At 33.2% G+C, this 19508-nt stretch overlaps 4 protein-coding genes and 1 long non-coding RNA gene across 5 annotated transcripts; all 5 read right to left on the minus strand.

The window, feature by feature from the left end:
* Positions 1-1897: 1897 nt before the first annotated feature.
* LOC128388925 (calcineurin-binding protein cabin-1-like) lies at positions 1898-2613 on the minus strand. The gene is made up of 2 exons (XM_053348398.1): positions 2515-2613; positions 1898-2446 (listed from the first exon to the last, which is right to left on the minus strand). The coding sequence occupies exons 1-2, from the start codon at positions 2545-2547 to the stop codon at positions 1898-1900; spliced, it is 582 nt and encodes a 193-aa protein (XP_053204373.1). The 5' UTR covers positions 2548-2613.
* A 990-nt stretch (positions 2614-3603) lies between these two features.
* LOC128388934 (uncharacterized) lies at positions 3604-6670 on the minus strand. The gene is made up of 2 exons (XM_053348408.1): positions 6077-6670; positions 3604-5996 (listed from the first exon to the last, which is right to left on the minus strand). Exon 2 carries the CDS (start codon positions 5095-5097, stop codon positions 3604-3606), a length of 1494 nt encoding a protein of 497 aa, XP_053204383.1. The 5' UTR covers positions 5098-5996; positions 6077-6670.
* Positions 6671-7436: 766 nt separating this feature from the next.
* Positions 7437-9057, minus strand: LOC128388795 (uncharacterized). Its single transcript, XR_008325335.1, has 2 exons — positions 8952-9057; positions 7437-7835 (listed from the first exon to the last, which is right to left on the minus strand). It is a non-coding gene; the product is annotated as an uncharacterized LOC128388795 (long non-coding RNA).
* Positions 9058-10333: 1276 nt separating this feature from the next.
* Positions 10334-12797, minus strand: LOC128388944 (uncharacterized). Its single transcript, XM_053348419.1, has 2 exons — positions 12486-12797; positions 10334-12397 (listed from the first exon to the last, which is right to left on the minus strand). The coding sequence occupies exons 1-2, from the start codon at positions 12492-12494 to the stop codon at positions 10334-10336; spliced, it is 2073 nt and encodes a 690-aa protein (XP_053204394.1). The 5' UTR covers positions 12495-12797.
* A 1803-nt stretch (positions 12798-14600) lies between these two features.
* On the minus strand, positions 14601-17169 carry LOC128388847 (uncharacterized). The gene is made up of 3 exons (XM_053348308.1): positions 15768-17169; positions 15590-15701; positions 14601-15531 (listed from the first exon to the last, which is right to left on the minus strand). The coding sequence occupies exons 1-3, from the start codon at positions 17030-17032 to the stop codon at positions 14671-14673; spliced, it is 2238 nt and encodes a 745-aa protein (XP_053204283.1). The 5' UTR covers positions 17033-17169; the 3' UTR covers positions 14601-14670.
* Positions 17170-19508: the final 2339 nt, after the last annotated feature.

The following is a 19508-nucleotide window of genomic DNA, read 5'->3' on the forward strand; positions in this document are numbered from 1 at the left end:
TAGTTTATTAGATAAACCATAGCTTCGTCCTTTCTTTTTACGCTTAGTATTATGATTCGACATTTCTATGTGCGTGCAATCAATACTTGGAGGAATAATTGGTTGAGCATTAGGATTGTTGAAGATTTCTAGCCTTATTATTCCATTTAAATCAACTCTGTGTTTTGTCATTGCATTATCAACAGTTATTAAAACTGAAATAAGGGATTTTAATGACGAAAGTGTTTCTGGATTGAGAGATAAATTCAAAAATTTCCGAGCATCATCTTGATTTGCTCCACATACGCTTCGTAGATTATAGAGTTTGCTTAAACTCACGAGCTCGTCCTAAACTTTTGTCTTTCTATCATGACCTTTACAAGGATTCCATTTGTGTAAATATTTCAGCTCAACAGGTAAATTTGATCGTAAGGATGGTGGAACTCTTTTTCTCTCTCCTTTTCTTTTACATTTTATGAGCGAATTCTCTCGTTTCACAGCTCTCCCCCTGAATCGTTTCCCTTTTCTCTTTCTTTTCCCTTCGTCTCTTTTTTTCTCTTTCTCTAAGACAACAAAAAAAAAACAACGATAAATATCGATTTTTTTTACAAAATTATTGCGTCAACATCGATCAAAGTAAATCTAAACAATCGCCCATCTCTAGGGTGAATTCAAAAGAAATTTTCTTTGCTACTACAGTTTAATTGTGGATTAAATTATCCAACTAATTTTATTAAACGATCTTTCTTGCTGCTAACAAGCTAATCGCTGATGAATTTGATGACTCGCACATTCAAATATCAATTAACTTCATATTGTATTTTAATATTTTTCTTTCGACTAAATCGTTTTTCGAGAAAATAATGCATTAACAATTATTGCGATATTTTCTATTTACACTCAAATCAAATTTGAAATCAAAGATAAGAATATGATCTTTTCTTATTATTAAACTCGCTTGGATGATATCGAATAGCAATTATTTTATCGATGTAAGATTTTTCTTTTTTTTCGTAGTCGTAAGAAAATAACAAATTGAAACTATTTTCAATCGTAATGAACCTTATCGCGTTGTTTCTATACAAATTTTATGGAATTCTCATCATAGCGATGTGATTAATCAATTGTAATACAGAGAGGACCATTTTCATTTTCTCCAAGAAATTTTTCGGCAGATCGTTTATAAATAGGAATTTCTATCAGCTGATTACACATTTTCTTCAAATCAGCTTCAATTGGCTCCAAACTTTCATGATTTCTTTTAGCGTCTGCGATACGATTCTCATAAATACTGAAACAATATTTCATCGCTCGTTTCCCAAGATTTTCCTGATCTATATCACGGAGATAACCTTTGGCAGGTTGTCCCAATGAGCCCAAATGTATTGCGATTCGCATTAATTGTTCAGCATCACCCAAATTCTGATGGACATTAATCAATAAATGAGTCGATCGCAGCATATGAGAAATAAAACTTCCTGGTCTTTCAATATAATTGTTCGGTATCTTCCAGATTCCATTGAAGAAATTGCTTGCGTTGCTACGATAGAAAAGACCAAGAATCAAATCAGATTCACGGTTTTCTTCAGGTCGAAAATAAGTTTGAAAATCAGTTGGAAAGTGGAATATATTAGTTAAAATCTTTCTGGAAAGGAGATAATCTTTAGTAAAAAAAAAATGATGGGCCATTCGATAGAGTGATTTGTAATGATTAGGAAAACGTTTCAAGCACCTATGCATTGCTTCTTGGCACATTGTACTATTCTGGCATAATCGTGGTCCATCACTCTCCAGAATTCCATCACTGACAAACCGATCAAATCAGTCACCACTTCATTGACATCTTCCATGATTTCTTCGTCTGTGAATTCATCTTGGCAGTTCCATTTGCTCAACGAAAAGCTCCTTTCAGCACGAGTTAAAACGCCATAATTTGTGATAATGTTTTCGGTGACAATTTATCGCTATTGCGTCGGATGTATTTAAGAACACTGGAATGAATTCGATAATGGACTTCTAGAGCTTCGATTTCATAGCGGGTATAATATGAATTATAATAACCGAGTCTACAAGGATAAGTTGCTCCAGTTAAGGCCAAATGCAGGTCAGATAATTCATAATATCGAAGTGCTTGTAAGATGTTGCTTCTTTCAGCGATTTTTCCCAAGTAATAATAGTTAAGCCAAATTTTATCGGCATCAACAATATTGTTTGCCGATTCAAAGCAAACTCGAGCCTGCTCGTAAAATCGTTTACGATGTTGTTTCATTTCTTCTCGATTTAAGTTCTCTGGTCCAAATCTCTTTACTCGAGAAATATAACTCGCAATGTCATAAGCACACTTTCCATATTCAGCCCATACCTTGAACTTGTTATTTTTCAATCGAATTGCTTCATTGAAACATCGACATGCAGTTGCTCCTAAAAACAGCACCTCATTAGTATATGAGTAGAAAACTCGACAATCCTATTTGAAAAATAAATTTGTAATTAGAAATCGATGAATGTTAATAGCGAATATGTACTAATACTTACCTTGGAAAAATATGGAATCATTGAATCTGCCATGAGAAGAGCATAGGCTGCCCAAGAGTCGAAGCGATCACGATTCAAGGTTAAATCAAGTTGGTAAAATTTTTAGCTTCTCTGCAAATCAAATCGAAAGAAAATTGATATATTAATAATACATATTGGACTTAATGATAATCGATAAACTTACTTGAACTTTTGTTTTGAAATAATAATCAGCTAAGTAATAGTAAATATCTTGAGTAACATGATGTCTGGGAATATTTGATGAAGCCTCAATTGGTTTTACATTATCCAAATATTCATTGAACAAATTGGAAAATTTTCAGGATTTAAATTGTCAGGAATAATTGCTAGTAAACGTTTGAACAACTCTACAGCTTGAGAACTTGTTGATTCGTTAGTTTCAAACTCTGGAAGCTTTTGGGAATGTAGTAATTGTAAATTATCACAACATCGTTTAAACTTAAACTAACCCCGCTCCATGATGAGCAGGGGTCAGAAAGCTACATTCTAATTGTTTGTAGAAGCAACCAAAACACTGTTGGATTAGTCTCTTTCTTTCTGCTACATTGATTAATCAGATAATCAAGTGCGAGATAAAACTCGCCATTTGGGTGACAACATGCTCCTTTATTCCTAGATATTCATGAGCTGAGTTGATCAAACCGGTGATTTTTCCTTCGTCTGATTTACCAACTCGCATCTCGTTTATGAATGTTTGTAGAATACAAGTCCAGGCTATTGCATTGTAATCTTCGGTTCCTAACTTTAATAATTTGATGGCCAATTCTCGATCAATTGATAGTTTATCTCCATTCTTCAAACACATTGGTAATAGATTTAGCAATGTGTCGGTCAATTGTTTACTTCGAGCAATTATTTCGATCCCTCGTTTCCATTGTTTTGACGATTGAATAGCTTGACAAAGATACTCTTCTTCTTGTTTAGAGAGCTCAGATTTAGATGCTAATAGTTCAACAATTTCTTCGTGTCGATGCTGATCCAATAATGTGTCCAAATTATTTTCATTCATCTTGTTTATCATTGATCTAAGACTAGAAGAGGTATAGACAGTTTGATTTGCCGCTCGCACTAATTTGAGGTTAGTTTTGTAAACATTTCATTTGCCATTAGAAGATAATCAACTTTAGATTCTTTGATCCCTCGAAGAATCAAAAGACGAATGAAGAAGGCATTATATTCATTGGGATTGAATGAATCTCGTAAATATGGAATTGATTCAGTTAAAAATATTGCTTCGGATTCTTTAAAATCAACTTCATTTGCTGTCAAAATGAATTTCGCCTTTTCCACTGTCATAGTATGATGCTTAGAACACGTTAACGGCGATGGTAATGGATACCATTTTTGATGAATTCGGTACAGTTCCATAAAATTAGAAGGTAATTTGATTAAAGTTGCTTGATCACCAATTTCACATAAAAGATCTCCAACAATATTGTAAATTTGTTTTCCTTTTGAGACAAACGGCTTTTGTTTCGAGAGGAAACGAGTAAGAATTAGATCCTCCACTTGATCTTCGTTATGTGTTTTCATCTCTAACTCGTCGTCTTCTTGGACTATTTCACGAGTTAAAACACTTTCGGGGAACATGAAGAAAATCTTTTTGTACATATTGTCGACTGTTGCATCTACTGCCTTTTTATCTCGAACTGATCTTCGTTTCGCAGATGAATCAGGACTTGATCCTCGTGTCTTTCGCTTATTACAATTGTTTGATTTTTCTTTGGAGAATTTATATCCAATGGCAGGGACGACGTAAGGTGCTGGATTGGCAGAGACTTTCAATGTTATTAATTTACTTAAATTAACTTTATGTTTTGCCATCTCATTGTTAACATGTATTATGGCAGAAATCAAAGATTGTAACGATGAAAGTGTGACAGCATCGAGATCTAAACATAGAGATTTTAAAACATTTTCTTGTGCTTTTTCCGATTCCTTTTCTATATTGTTGAGCTTCTTCAAATTCTCGAGGTCACCCATAAGTTTTTTCTTCCTTTTAATATCAACTGAAGAATTCCAATAGTGCAGATACTCTAACTCGACAGGTAATTCTATTCCTATGGATGGAAAACGTTCCAACATCTCTGATATTAATACACGAGCTTTAAAGTAATTGCCATCCTTCATTAATCCTTTGATTGCGAGTTGTAGGCATTTATTGTGATCATTAAGCACGAAACAAATACCCATTAAAGTGTCGAGAACAAACCAATTGGTTGGATCGATTCGATGAGCTTCTTCAAAACAAATTTGAGCACTTGGTAGATCCGTAGACTTACTCAGAGCTCGTTTACCAGTTTCTATCAATAAAGTAACATAACCACCATCAATGGACGAACAGTCGAGAAAATAATCCAGATTAGTTTTAGAAACTTGCTTTTGATTCATAAATTTAACAAATTTTGTTTGAATATTGTAGATGAGATTGTTTGATTTACAGTAGCAGGATAAAGATTTACATTCATTTTTATGGCGAAGATGATCTTTAATAAAGTCGTGAGTCAATTTAAGTAGATTATCTGGAAAGAATGGACAATGATTGGACGATTCCGTGGGCATGGGACCAGTTCACAAGGATCACTTTCACTTTCCTCGCTCCAATCAGCACCCGATTTTGTTAATTCAGGAATATTGTACGACTGAAAGATCTCTTCAATCCACAACTTCAGTTTCGAGTCCGCAAGTTTATTATTGAGCAGATCAGATTTAATGAGATTGCTTATTCCATATTTATCATCGCGATTCAATAGATTCAAAAATTGTTTAACTTTGTCCACTGAATTTCGTAAATTGTCTATTTTGACCTTATTAGCATTCGAGTAAGACTCTAATGCTTTTTGCAATTCGTCGATGGTTTCATTGAACTTGCTCTTTTCTTTTTCCACCTCATTCGTATAGTCTTCAAGTTTAGTGTTCAATAACTCCAAATGATTTCTAATATCAACACGATGAGTGCAAATATTATTGTTCAATGTGGTGTTGATGTTGTAATTGTCGGTGTTGCTGTTGTCAAGTTCAATGGCCACAATATTAGATGAGTGATTATCCTGTTTACATGTAGCACAAAATAACTGATTGGTTGTCTGGTCCACAAATTTAGCAATGAACATTTCACACTTTGAACATGATTGAGCTTCAGTTTCGAGATCGATAGCTCGGCATCTCTTAGATGGTACAATTAAATTGTGAAATTTAATCAGATGCAGCTCACAAAAATCTTTATTACCGCAGAGACAATGAAAAATGGCCTGGCTATTGCAAACGGAAGTATCTTCGCATCTTTTCCTGTCAATGGCTTTGAGATAATCATCTTCAATCAGTTTAGTTTTACACAAGACACACGAGTGATTTTCTTGCTTGCACTTGTCACAAAATGTCTTCAAACATTTGTGTATATAGAAATGTTCACTTTGGTCGTGACCACAGTCCAACTTGTTGATTGTTTGATTACTTATTCCCTGTGAATGAAGACATTTAAATGTAAGAGGTGAGTGAATAGTTGATAATAGAAATAGGAAGCTGACGAGTCAATACTTACTTCTGTCATGGTGAATTAAAGGTAAAGCCGATGCGAGGAATCAAATGGACAACATTTAAGTGGCTGTATGTCAACCATATTTTAAGAAAATGTCACAATAAATGATAGAAGTACAGTAGATTGAGAACCAACATTGAACTGCAAAAATCACTTCAAAATTTTCACCGTTAAAAGTAACAATTGAGAAAATTTGATTGGCACCAGAAAGTGATAATCAGTTAACTAGATGATAAATAGAAGACAAAAAGATTGTCAAATGATTTCTTATCCAAAGATGCTGCTAATCGCATCCATTTGTAATGAGTCAACATTAATTGTAAACAGTTAACCTCGTTACACATTTAAAAGACTAAATTTTTGACAATTTTAAAACAAGTTAGGTCTTCTCATTGGAGGCTGGTTGAGTTTTGATGTTCACTTAAATGTTACAAATAAATAATCGGTAAGATGTTGGTTATGATCGCACTGGTTTGACTTAATTATCCCTCTGAATCTTAATCCAATTGGAATTGATCAACAGTCTTGGTAAGTAAACACGCAATTAACTTAACTTAGGCTCTTATTCACCAGCCGAGATCAAAGCTGAAATCAGGACCCCGGTAAAGACAAAGGCCGAAAAGAAACAAAAAAGGCAAAAAACGGTCGAGATTCACAACCATCAAGCAGAATTGAAATGAAAGAGCCTCAAGACATTTAAATTTGAATTTTTGATGAAATAATCATAAAAATAACACTTAAAGTTTAAGCACAAAATAGTAAAACAATAATCACCAAAATTTAAAATAATTTTTTTTTCTTATCTGATTTTTGACGCGCGAAGTTTGAATGTAATTTATCGATATTTTTTATTTTATTCCAACCGAGAACTTAATTTTCTATTAATCGATACCTTGACCAAACTGACCTGAGTTCATTTCAGAATCGTAAAAATTGAGTGAAAGTAAAAGTATTTTTCCCGTAGTGAAAATGAAAGCAACTAATCTCGAGATCATCTGATTTCAAGATTAACAAAAAAGTTATTTCAAGTCCGATTAGCTCATCTTGAGATGACGATTTCTTCAATCAAGTTGATTTCAAGTCAATTATATTAAAAAACTGTCCCTAAATTTTTAATTGTTTTGCTTACTGATCATCAAACAAAACAACGGTCACAACGATACAAACGTGTTGCTCTTTAGATGCGAACGGATAATTGGAAGGGAATAAAATTAATTAATTGTTTATGGGAAAGAAAGCTCACCAAAAACAACTGCAACAAGTTCCCATTTAATTATATTAATCTAACTATTTGTATCAACATCGGCAATTGATATTTTCCCTACAAGAAAAACTGGATTAAATAGTTGATATAATAAAGTAATATATTAATAATAAAGAAAATTGATCCAAATTTATTCAAATCATCCAATTTCTATGTAAAATTGCATTAGTTTCGTTCATAATCAGTAAAGATTTTTGCGAATTTAAAAAACTTTATAAGGAAAGATATTCGTCATTAAAGTTAGTGATTAATCAATTGTTATACATTCAACGCGATTGTCATGTTTTTCGAGGAATTTTTTAGCAGAATGTTCGTAGAAAGGATATTCCATCAATTTATTACATATTTCCCTTAAATTGGCTTCAATTGACTTTAAGTCCTGATGATTTCCTTCCGCCTCTGCAATTCGACTCTCGTAAATACTAAAACAAAGTTCCAATGCTTTTTTCCCAAGATTTTCACGATCGGTTTCACGAAGATATCCTTTGCTTCTCAATTCTAATGAATTCAAAATATTGCGATTCTCAATAATTGTTCAGCATCACCTAAAGTTTTATTCATCAATCAGTAAATCTGTCGATCGACGGATGTGAGTACAGAAACTTCCTGGTCTCTCGATTGAGTAGTTCAATGTCTTCAGGATTCCATGGAATATATAATAGTTACATTTAGTCGTCGAAAAGATCTTGAATGGGTGAAGATTTTACTGTTTCAGTTGAATTATCCCCAATTTCGAAGTAGTAGAACTTTGAGGATGAGTAGGCAGTTCAAATGGCTCGGTGAGTATCTTTCGAGCGTTTGCAAAATCTTCAGAAAGAGAATAAAGATAAGCCATTCGAGAAAGAGCTTTGTAATGACCTGGAGAACATGTTAATATTCTAAGCATCGCTTCACGACACAGATTTATGATTTTCGATGTAATCGTTGGTCTTCACTTTTCACAGTAGCCAAATCAGAAATTTCCTTTCCGGTATCATCAATGGTTTTATTATTTTGACACAGAATCAAAGAGAGTAATACTTTTTCTGCACGAGTTAAAACCTCCAGTATTTCCGGTGATAGAGTTTTATCTCTTTGATTATACTTGAGGGCATAAGCGTGAATACGATAGTGAATTTCAATGCCAAAACGATAATGAATAGAATTGACATTATTAATTCCAGAAATATTCCATTTGAGACAAAATGAGACAAAGATAATCCGTAATATCGAAGTGCCTCTGAGATGTTACTTCTCTCAGCGATTTTCCTAAGAAATAATAATTCATCATAATTTCGACAGCATTGGCAAATTTGTTTGCTGATTCAAAGCAAACGCGAGCTTGTTCTAAGAATTTCTTTCGCTGTTTATTCATCTCTTCCTTTTGTGAATTCTCCAAAACTGGTCCAAATTTCATGACTCGAGAAATGTAACTCGCAATGTTATAAGCACTTTCCATATTCGAGCCATATCTTGATTCATTATCTTTCAATGGAGTCGCTTTATTGAAACAACGAAATGCTTTATTCCAAAATTCAACGGATTATAAGCAGATGAGGAAAAACTCGACCATTCTATTCGTGAATGTAAATATGAGATTAGAGCTTTAACAAAATAGGTGGTTTTAACACTTACAGTTGAAGAAGATTGATCAATTTGACTTGTTATTGCTAGAGCACATCCAGCCCATGAATCAAATCGATTGAGATTTAAAGATAGATCGAGAAAGTAAAATTGGACGGCTTTTCTATGAATTAGATGAATATTATTAGAAATCATTTAAATTTGCTAGCTATTAAATGAATTGACTTACAGAACCTCTTTGTTTTTAAGTAATAATCAGCTAAATAATAGTAAAGATCTTGAGTAACATGATCTTTTGGAATACTTGATGACGGCTCAATGGATTTTCCATGATCGACATATTCTTTGACAGAATTGGAAAATCTTTCAGGATTTAAATTTTCAGGGACCTTGGAAGCAATTTGAGTAACAGCTCTGCAGTATTTGCATTGATAGAATCACATTTTCACTATTAAAAGTTGGCAAAGTTTTAGGAATAAAATGATTGTAAATAGTATTCATGTCCTTCCAATGTAAAGAAACTCCTGATTCAGGATGAGCTGATAGAAAGTTACATTCTAATTGTTTGTAAAACAACCAAGGCAGCTAAGAATCAATTTCTCTCTCATGATATTTGATTGATTGATTATAATTGAGTGAAAGAGATAAAACTCTCCATTGAATGACAACAAACTCCTTCACTCCTAGATATTCATGAATTGAGTTAATCAAGTAAGTGATTTGCCCTTCGTCAATGTGTCCACATCGCATCTCGTTTATGAAAGTTTGTAGAATACAAGTCCAGGCCATTACGTTGTAATCTTCAGTTCCTAATTTTAACAATTTGATGGCCAATTTCGATCAATAGATGTTCCATGACCATTCTTTAGACAAGATCGTAATAGATTTAGCAATGTGTCGGTTAATTGTTTACTTGAGCAATTATTTCGATCCTCGTTCCCATTGTTGTGATGATTGAATAGCTTGACAAAGATACCTTCTTCTTGTTTAGAGAACTCAGATTTAGATGCGAATAGTTCAACAATTTCCTCGTGTCGATGCTGATCCAATAATGTCCAAATTATTTTCATTCATCTTGTTAATCATTGATCTAAGACTAGAAGAGGTATACACAGTTTGATTTGCTGCTCGCACTAATTTGAGGTTAGTTTTGTAAACAATTCATTTGCCATTAGAAGATAATCAACTTTAGATTCTTTGATCCTCGAAGAATCAAAAGACGAATGAAAAATTTATCATAATCTGGAGTAATCATCAAATCTCGTAGATAGGGAATCGATTCAGTCAAAAATATTGCTTCGGATTGATTGAATTCAACTTCATTAGCAATTAAAATCAAGTTTGTTCTGCCAACATCTATATTCATGATTGAACACGTTAAGGGTGTCGGTAATGGATACCATTTTCGATAAATTCTGTACAGATCTCTGAAATTAGAAGGTAATTTGATTGCAGTGGCTTCGTTTGCTATTAACATAAAAGATCAGCAATAAGCAGATGAACTTGTCTGCCTTTTGAGATGAATGGTATTTGTTTCGAGAGGTAACGGTTAAAATTAAATGTTCCACTTGAGCTTCGTTCTTTGTTTGTACCTGTAACTCCTCTTCTTGGACTATTTCACGTGTTAAAATACTTTCTGGTAACATTGTGAATATCTTTTCGTACATGCTGATGGCTATTGGATCTTTCGGCTGTAAATCTTCGCCCGATTTTCGTTTCGCTGAAGGATCATGACCTTGGCTCTTTCGTTTATTATTTTGATTAAGGTTTCCTTTAGAAGAAATCGTATTAGCATTGGACAGAGGATTAGAAAGAGGATTGCCAGTGATCTTCAATGGTATAAATGTACTAAGGTTGAGTTTTTGTTTTTCGATTTCACTATTAACAACTATTAAAGCTGAAATCAAGGATTGTAGCGAAATCGTTTCGATATTGAGGTCTAATAGCAGAGATTTTCGAACATTTTCTTGCTGAGTTTCAGTCTTCTTTTGTCCATCACGAAGTTGTTTCGTCTTGTTGAGTTTGTCTAAAATTTTTGTTTTTCTTGTCAAATCATCTGCAGAACTACAATCGATTAGATAATCAAGATCAACAGGTATTTCTGATTTTAAAGTTGGTGAAAATTTCAAAATCTCTGATATTAAAACACGAGCTTTGAAGTAATTACAATCTGCAGTCAAACCTTTGATCGCAAGTTTTAGACAGTTACTGAAGTCATTTAGAACGAAATAAAGACCCATTAAAGTGTCAAGAGCAATCCAATTGTTCGGACTGATTCGATGAGCTTCTTCAAAACAAACTTCAGCGACGATAAAATCAGACTGATTAAGAGCTCGTTTACCAGTTTCAATCAATAGAGTTATACAACCACCAGCGATTGATGAGCAATCGAGAAAATAATCCAGATTATTTTGTGAAAGTTTACATTCAGTCTTAAGGTCGTAAAATTTTTTCGTGAGACTGTTTTGTTCACAGTAACAAGATGAAGCTCTACAGATAGTTCGGTGGAAAATTTGTTCTTTGATTAAGTCGTAAGTTAATTTGAGAAAATTGTCAGGAAAAAAAGGACCATGATTAAGCTTCCAGTTCCGCGGACCAGGAACCAACTCGCGAAAAGCTTTTCCAGATTCTTTAGTCCAATCTACACCCGATTTGGTTAATTCAGGAATAACATACGATTGAACTATCTCTTCGACCCATAACTTTAATTTCGAGTCCGCGAGTTTATTGTTAAGCTTATTCGACTTGATGAGATCGATTATTCCAAATTTATCACTGCGATTCAATTGATTCGAAAATTGTTTTACTTTGTTTACTTCCGTTCGCAAAGAGTCTATTTTGGCCTTGTTGACACTCAAGTAACTTTCTAATTTACTTCTCATGTGGCCAATTCCTTTATTGAATTCGGCCTTTTCGTTTTCTATCTCGATCGTATAATCTTTTATCTTGTTGTTCAATAGATCCAGTCGCTTACGAACATCAGCACAATAAATTTCGACGTTTTTGGCTATGCTTGTGTTGTCGGTATCGTTGTTGTTATTGTCTAGTTCAATGGGCACAATATTAACTGAGTTATTATTCTGATTACATGAAGCACAGAAAAGCTCATTAGTTGTATTGTCCACAAATTCAGCGATACGGTTGTTACATATGGAACATGGTTGGTCATCTAAGTCCGAACTGAGAATCACAGCACAACATCTTTTTGATGGTAAAATTGGTCGATGAAATTTGAATAAATGATCCTCACAAAAATACTTTTTACCGCACAAACACTGGAAAATGGCTTGATTGTTGCAAACGGAATCATCTTCACATTTCTTCCTGTCAATTGCTTTGAGATAATCAGTTTCTAAGAGTTCAGATTTACACAAGACACATGAGCGATTTTCTAGTTTACACTTTCTACAAAATGTCTTCAAACACTTGTGAACATAAAAAACGTCACTTTTATCGTGACCACAGTCCAACTTGACGATTGATTGGTTACTTGTTACCTGGAGGGGATAAAGAGATTTAAACTGTTGAATTGAACGAAAGGTCAGTTAAAGGATAATAATAGAAAGAACAACAACTAATACTTACTTCTGCCATGAGGATCAAAGGTAAAGATGAATAAAGAAATCAACTGTATTTATGGAAAACGTATCAATAAATAATCAACATTCACATTCAAAGACGAGATGATTACAGTTCAAACAACGAACAGCTACCAAAGGCCTTTTAATTGAAGGCCCAACTATTTTCCATTTTCACTTAATTGTTACAAACAAGTCTTTCGATTCACTGGTTTAAATGGTTAATATAAGTAAATATCTTTTGGAAATTTCAGTTTGACAAAAAATTAAACATTCTGTCAGTTCTTTTCATGATAAAAAAAAACACTCGAAATTTATAAACAAGTTAATATAATGTTAATTTATTAACTATTGATAACTAGTAATTACAATCAACTAAACCTGTTCATTTTTCAAAAGAGCGGGAAATTCAAAAGAATAAACAACAATCTTTTTGCAATCACAAACAAAGCATTTAAATTGAAACAATTTTAGTGTCGGTGAAAATCATGAGAACTGAAAAAGAAACTTGATTATGAGAGATTCATATCGTGAAAACAGTGATTAGTTAATTGTTACACATTCGACACAATTGCCATGTTTTTCGAGAAATCGTTTAGCATATTCTTCAGACAGGATGTTCCATTAACTTGTTAAACATTCTTCGTACATCAGCTTTAATTGGCCGTTACGAATTGTTATCGATACTAAAATACGATTCTCATGTGTTACAATGTTTCATTTCTTGTTTGTTTTAGATTTTGTTGATATGCAACACGCAGAAATCCTTTGCTACTCAATTCTGACGAAGTCAAAAGCGTTGAGATTTTGAGCAATTGATCAGCATCATTAATAATTCTTGTTAACTTTGATCAATAACTGAATGGAAATGCATGTGGGTAATAAAACGTCCTGGTCACTTGATAATGTTGTCTGATAGTAATTACAATCAACTTACTAAAATTGTTCATTTTTCGTATGAGGGGAAATTCAAAAGGTTCGTAATTAAAAACGATCTCGATTAAAAAACTTTAAACTTATCGGAATCTTTGAAATAGAAAATGAATTAATTTTGAATGTTTTACATCAATTCGATTAAATTTAAATAAAAAAAATTGTTGTTCGTATTGAAACAATGGAGATATTTTCATCGGTCAGTCTTTTCCTTGAAATTCAATGTACAATTAAATCATCTAACTTATGGAGATAATTTTTCTAAATTGTTATTACCTGTTAACAATCAACGTTCCGATCAACATGCTATCAGATGAACATCAATAGATGATAGTCTTTAATTGTTAATCTGACAGCATTATGATCTAAACTTAGAGATTTTGAAACATTTTCTTGTGATTTTTCCAATATTTTTTCCATTATTGTAATATATTATTGAGCTTCTTCAAATTCTCGAGGTCACCCATAAGTTTTTTCTTCCTTTTAATATCAACTGAAGAATTCCAATAGTGCAGATACTCGACAGGTAATTCTATTCGTATGGATGGAAAACGTTCCAACATCTCTGATATTAATACACAATCTTTGCAGTAATCGTTGTCTTTCATTAATCCTTTGAAATGATAAAAAAACTGATCCAGATTTATTCAAATTATTCGATTTCTCTGTAAAATTACATAAAATACTTTTTTGTATTCACAAAAGTAATTAGTCAAAAAATATTAGTTTCGTTCATAATCAGTAAAGATTTTTGCGAATTTAAAAAACTTTGTAAGGAAAGATATTCGTCATTAAAGTTAGTGATTAATCAATTGTTATACATTCAGCGCGATTGTCATGTTTTTCGAGAAATTGTTTAGCAGAATGTTCGTAAAAAGGATATTCCATCAATTTATTACATATTTCCTTAAATTGGCTTCAATTGACTTTAAGTCCTGATGATTTCCTTTGCCTCTACAATTCGACTCTCGTAAATACTAAAACAAAGTTCCAATGCTTTTTCCCAAGATTTTCACGATCGGTTTCACGAAGATATCCTTTGCTTCTCAATTCTAATGAATTCAAAATATTGCGATTCTCAATAATTGTTCAGCATCACCTAAAGTTTTATTCATCAATCAGTAAATCTGTCGATCGACGGATGTGAGTACAGAAACTTCCTGGTCTCTCGATTGAGTAGTTCAATGTCTTCAGGATTCCATGGAACATATAATAGTTACATTTAGTCGTGTCGAAAAGATCTTGGATGGGTGAAGATTTTACTGTTTCAGTTGAATTATCCCCAATTTCGAAAGTAGTAGAACTTTGTGGATGAGTTGACGGTTCAAATGGCTCGGTGAGTATCTTTCGAGCGTTTGCAAAATCTTCAGAAGAGAATAAAGATAAGCCATTCGAGAAAGAGCTTTGTAATGACCTGGAGAACATCTTAATATTCTAAGCATCGCTTCACGACACAGATTTATGATTTTTCGATGTAATCGTTGGTCTTCACTTTTCACAGTAGCCAAATCAGAAATTTCCTTTCCGGTATCATCAATGGTTTTATTATTTCTTGACACAGAGTCAAAGAGAGTAATACTTTTTTCTGCACGAGTTAGAACCTCCAGTATTTCCGGTGATAGAGTTTTATCTCTATGAATATGCTTGAGGGCATAAGCATGAATGCGATAGTGAATTTCGATGCCAAAACGATAATGAATAGAATTGACATTATTAATTCCAGAAGTTGCTCCATTTGAGACAAAATGAGACAAAGATAATCCGTAATATCGAAGTGCCTCTGAGATGTCACTTCTCTCAGCGATTTTTCCTAAGAAATAATAATTCATCATAATTTCGTCAGCATTGGCAAATTTGTTAGCTGATTCGAAGCAAACGCGAGCTTGTTCTAAGAATTTCTTTCGCTGTTTATTCATCTCTTCCTTTTGTGAATTCTCCAGTACTGGTCCAAATTTCATGACTCGAGAAATATAACTCGCAATGTTATAAGCGCACTTTCCATATTCGAACCATACCTTGGAATTATTATCTTTCAATGGAGTCGCTTTATTGTAACAACGAAATGCTTTTTGCCCAAAAAGCAACACCTCATGAGTAGATGAGTAGAAAACTCGACCATTCTGTTCGTGAATACAAATATGAGATTAGAGCTTTAACAAAATAAGTTTTAATACTTACAGTTGAAGAAGATTGATCAATTTGACTTGTTATTGCGAGTGCACATCCAGCCCATGAATCAAATCGATTGAGATTTAAAGTTAAATCAAGCATGTAAAATTGTACGGCTTTTCTATGAATTAGATGAATATTATTAGAAATCATTTAAATTTGCTAGCTATTAAATGAATTAACTTACAGAACCTCTTTGTTTTTTAAGTAATAATCAGCTAAATAATAGTAAAGATCTTGAGTAACATGATCTTTTGGAATACTTGATGACGGCTCAATGGATTTTCCATGATCGACATATTCTTTGACAGAATTGGAAAATCTTTCAGGATTTAAATTATCAGGGACCTTGGAAAGCAATTTGAGTAACAGCTCTGCAGTATTTGCATTGATAGAATCACATTTTTCACTATCAAAAGTTGGAAAAGTTTTAGGAATAAAATGATTGTAAATAGTATTCATGTCCTTCCAATGTAAAGAAACTCCCGATTCAGGATGAGCTGATAGAAAGTTACATTCTAATTGTTTGTAAAAACAACCAAGACAGCTAAGAATTAATTTCTCTCTCAGGATAGTTGATTGATTGATCGAATAATCGAGTGAAAGAGATAAAAACTCTCCATTGGAATGACAACAAACTCCTTTATTCCCAAGATATTCATGAATTGAGTTAATTAAATAAGTGATTTGCCCTTCGTCAATGTGTCCACATCGCATCTCGTTTATGAAAGTTTGTAGAATACAAGTCCAGGCCATTACGTTGTAATCTTCAGTTCCTAATTTTAACAATTTGATGGCCAATTCTCGATCAATAGATGTTCCATGACCATTCTTTAGACAAGATCGTAATAGATTTAGCAATGTGTCGGTCAATTGTTTACTTCGAGCAATTATTTCGATCCCTCGTTCCCATTGTTGTGATGATTGAATAGCTTGACAAAGATACTCTTCTTCTTGTTTAGAGAGCTCAGATTTAGATGCGAATAGTTCAACAATTTCCTCGTGTCGATGTTGATCCAATAATGTGTCCAAATTATTTTCATTCATCTTATTTATCATTGATCTAAGACTAGAAGAGGTATACACAGTTTGATTTGCCGCTCGCACTAATTTGAGGTTAGTTTTGGTAAACAATTCATTTGCCATTAGAAGATAATCAACTTTAGATTCTTTGATTCCTCGAAGAATCAAAAGACGAATGAAAAATTTATCATAATCTGGAGTAATCATCAAATTTCTTAGATATGGAATTGATTCAGTTAAAATTATCGCTTCGGATTTATCGAACTGAACTTCATTAGCAATTAAAATCAAATTTGTTTTGTCAACACTTATATTCTTGATTGAGCACATTAAAGTTGTCTGTAACGGATACCATTTGCGATAAATTCTGTACAGATCTCTGAAATTAGAAGGTAATTTGATTGCAGTGGCTTCGTTTGCTATTAACATAAAAAGATCAGCAATAAGCAGATGAACTTGTCTGCCTTTTGAGATGAATGGTATTTGTTTCAAGCGATAACGGGCCAAAATTAAACGTTCCACTTGAGCTTCGTTCTTTGTTTGTACCTGTAACTCCTCTTCTTGGACTATTTCGTGTTAAAATACTTTCTGGTAACATTGTGAATATCTTTTCGTACATATTGTTGACTATTGGATCTTTCGGCTGTAAATCTTCAACTGATCTTCTTTTCGCTGATGGACCAGGACTCGATCCTTGGCTGTTTCGTTTATTATTTTGAATAAGATTTCCTTTGGAAGAAATCGTATTAGCATTGGAACGAGGCTTGCCAGTGATTTTCAATGTTATTGATTTACTACGATTGAGTTTTGTTTCTCCATTTCACTACTTACAATGATTAAAGCTGAAATTAATGATTGTAGCGACGAAAGTGTTTCGGTATTGAGGTCTAATTGCAAAGACTTTCGAGCATTTTCTTGTTGCGTTCCAGTTTTCTTTTGTTCATCACGAAGTTTTTTCATCTTCTTGAGTTCGTCTAAAGTTTTTGTTTTTCTTGTCATAACACTCAGAACTACAATCAGTAGATAATCCAGACCAACAGGTAATTCTGGTTTTAAGGTTGGTGAAGATTTCAAAATCTCTGATATTAAAACGCGAGCTTTAAAGTAGTTGCCATCTTTCATTAATCCTTTGATTGCGAGCTTAAGACAATTACGGTAATGATTAAGCACGAAATAGAGACCCATTAAAGTGTCGAGAACAATCCAATTGGTCGGACTGATTCGATGAGCTTCTTCAAAACAAACTCGTGCGATATGAAAATCAGACTGATTAAGAGCTCGTTTACCAGTTTCAATCATTAGAGTTACATCACCACCAGCGATTGATGAGCAATCGAGAAAATAATCCAGATTATTTTGTGAAAGCTTATATTCAGTCCTAAGGTCTTGAACTTTTTTCATGAGACTGTTTTGTTCACAATAACAAGACGAAGCTCTACAGATATTCTGGTGCAAAAGTTGTTCTTTGATTAAGTCGTAAGTTAATTTGAGAAAATTGTCAGGAAAAAAAGGACCATGATTAAGCTTCCAGTTCCGTGGACCAGGAATCAACTCATGAAAAGCTCTTTCAGATTCTTTAGTCCAATCTACACCCGATTTGGTTAATTCAGGAATAACATACGATCCAACTATCTCTTCGACCCATAACTTTAATTTCGAGTCCGCGAGTTTATTGTTAAGCTTATTCGACTTGATGAGAGTGATTATTCCAAATTTATCATTACGATGCAATTGATTCAAAAATTGTTTAACCTTGTATACTTGCGCTCGCAAAGAGTCTGTTTTGGCTTTGTTGGCACTCAAGTAGCTTTCTAATTTACTTCTCATGTGGCCAATTCCTTTATTGAATTCGGATCTTTCGTTTTCTATCTCAATCGTATAATCTTTTAGCTTGTTGTTCAATAGATCCAACCTTTTTTGTACATCAACTCGATAAATTTCAACACTTTTGGCTATGCTTGTGTTGTCGGTATCGTTGTTGTTATTGTCTAGTTCAATGGGCACAATATTAACTGAGTTATTATTCTGATTACATGAAGCACAGAAAAGCTCATTAGTTGTATTGTCCACAAATTCAGCGATACGGTTGTTACATATGGAACATGGTTGGTCATCTAAGTCCGAACTGAGAATCACAGCACAACATCTTTTTGATGGTAAAATTGGTCGATGAAATTTGAATAAATGATCCTCACAAAAATACTTTTTACCGCACAAACACTGGAAAATGGCTTGATTGTTACAAACGGAATCATCTTCACATTTCTTCCTGTCAATTGCTTTGAGATAATCAGTTTCTAAGAGTTCAGATTTACACAAGACACATGAGCGATTTTCTCGTTTACACTTTCCACAAAATGTCCTCAAACATTTGTGAACATAAAAAACGCCACTTTGGTCGTGACCACAGTCCAACTTGACGATTGATTGATTACTTGTTACCTGGAGGGGATAAAGAGATTCAAATTGTTGAATTAAACGAAAGGTCAGTTAAAGGATAATAATAGAAAGAGCAACAACTAATACTTACTTTTGCCATGAAGATCAAAGGTTAAGATGATCCAAGGAATCAACTTTGCTTAGAAAGTGTCACAATAAATTGTCAAAATTCACATTCAAAGGAATAGATGATTACAATTAGAACGAAAATCTCGAAACAGCTACCAAAGGCTTTCCTAATGAAGGTCCATTTATTTTCCATGTAAACTTAATTGTTACAAACAAGTATTTCGATCCGCTGGTTTAAATGGTTAATAAATTATCTTTGGAAATGATAGTTTGACAAAATCTAACATTTTTATCAGTTGTTTTCACGATAAAAACACTCGAAAATTTTAGCTTGTAAACAAGGTAGTATAACGTTGATTTATTAACTATTGATAACTAGTAATTGATTACAATCAAC

The sequence above is a fragment of the Panonychus citri genome, unplaced genomic scaffold (assembly GCF_014898815.1).
Source record: "Panonychus citri isolate SS breed McGregor unplaced genomic scaffold, ASM1489881v1 Contig00006, whole genome shotgun sequence".
Classification (NCBI taxonomy): domain Eukaryota; kingdom Metazoa; phylum Arthropoda; class Arachnida; order Trombidiformes; family Tetranychidae; genus Panonychus; species Panonychus citri.

Bases quoted from the DNA above. Each gene is read 5' to 3' on its own strand.
- LOC128388925 (XM_053348398.1), bottom strand. From the start codon at position 2,547: ATGGCAGATTCAATGATTCCATATTTTTCCAAG. The intron at 2,447-2,514 runs GTAAGTATTAGT...TTTTTCAAATAG, and splicing joins TGATTCCATATTTTTCCAAG to GATTGTCGAGTTTTCTACTC.
- LOC128388934 (XM_053348408.1), bottom strand. From the start codon at position 5,097: ATGCCCACGGAATCGTCCAATCATTGTCCATTCTTTCCAGATAATCTA.
- LOC128388847 (XM_053348308.1), bottom strand. From the start codon at position 17,032: ATGTTAATAGCAAACGAAGCCACTGCAATCAAATTACCTTCTAATTTC. The intron at 15,702-15,767 runs GTAAGTTAATTC...TCTAATTCATAG, and splicing joins TTAAAAAACAAAGAGGTTCT to AAAAGCCGTACAATTTTACA. The intron at 15,532-15,589 runs GTAAGTATTAAA...ATTCACGAACAG, and splicing joins TTGATCAATCTTCTTCAACT to AATGGTCGAGTTTTCTACTC.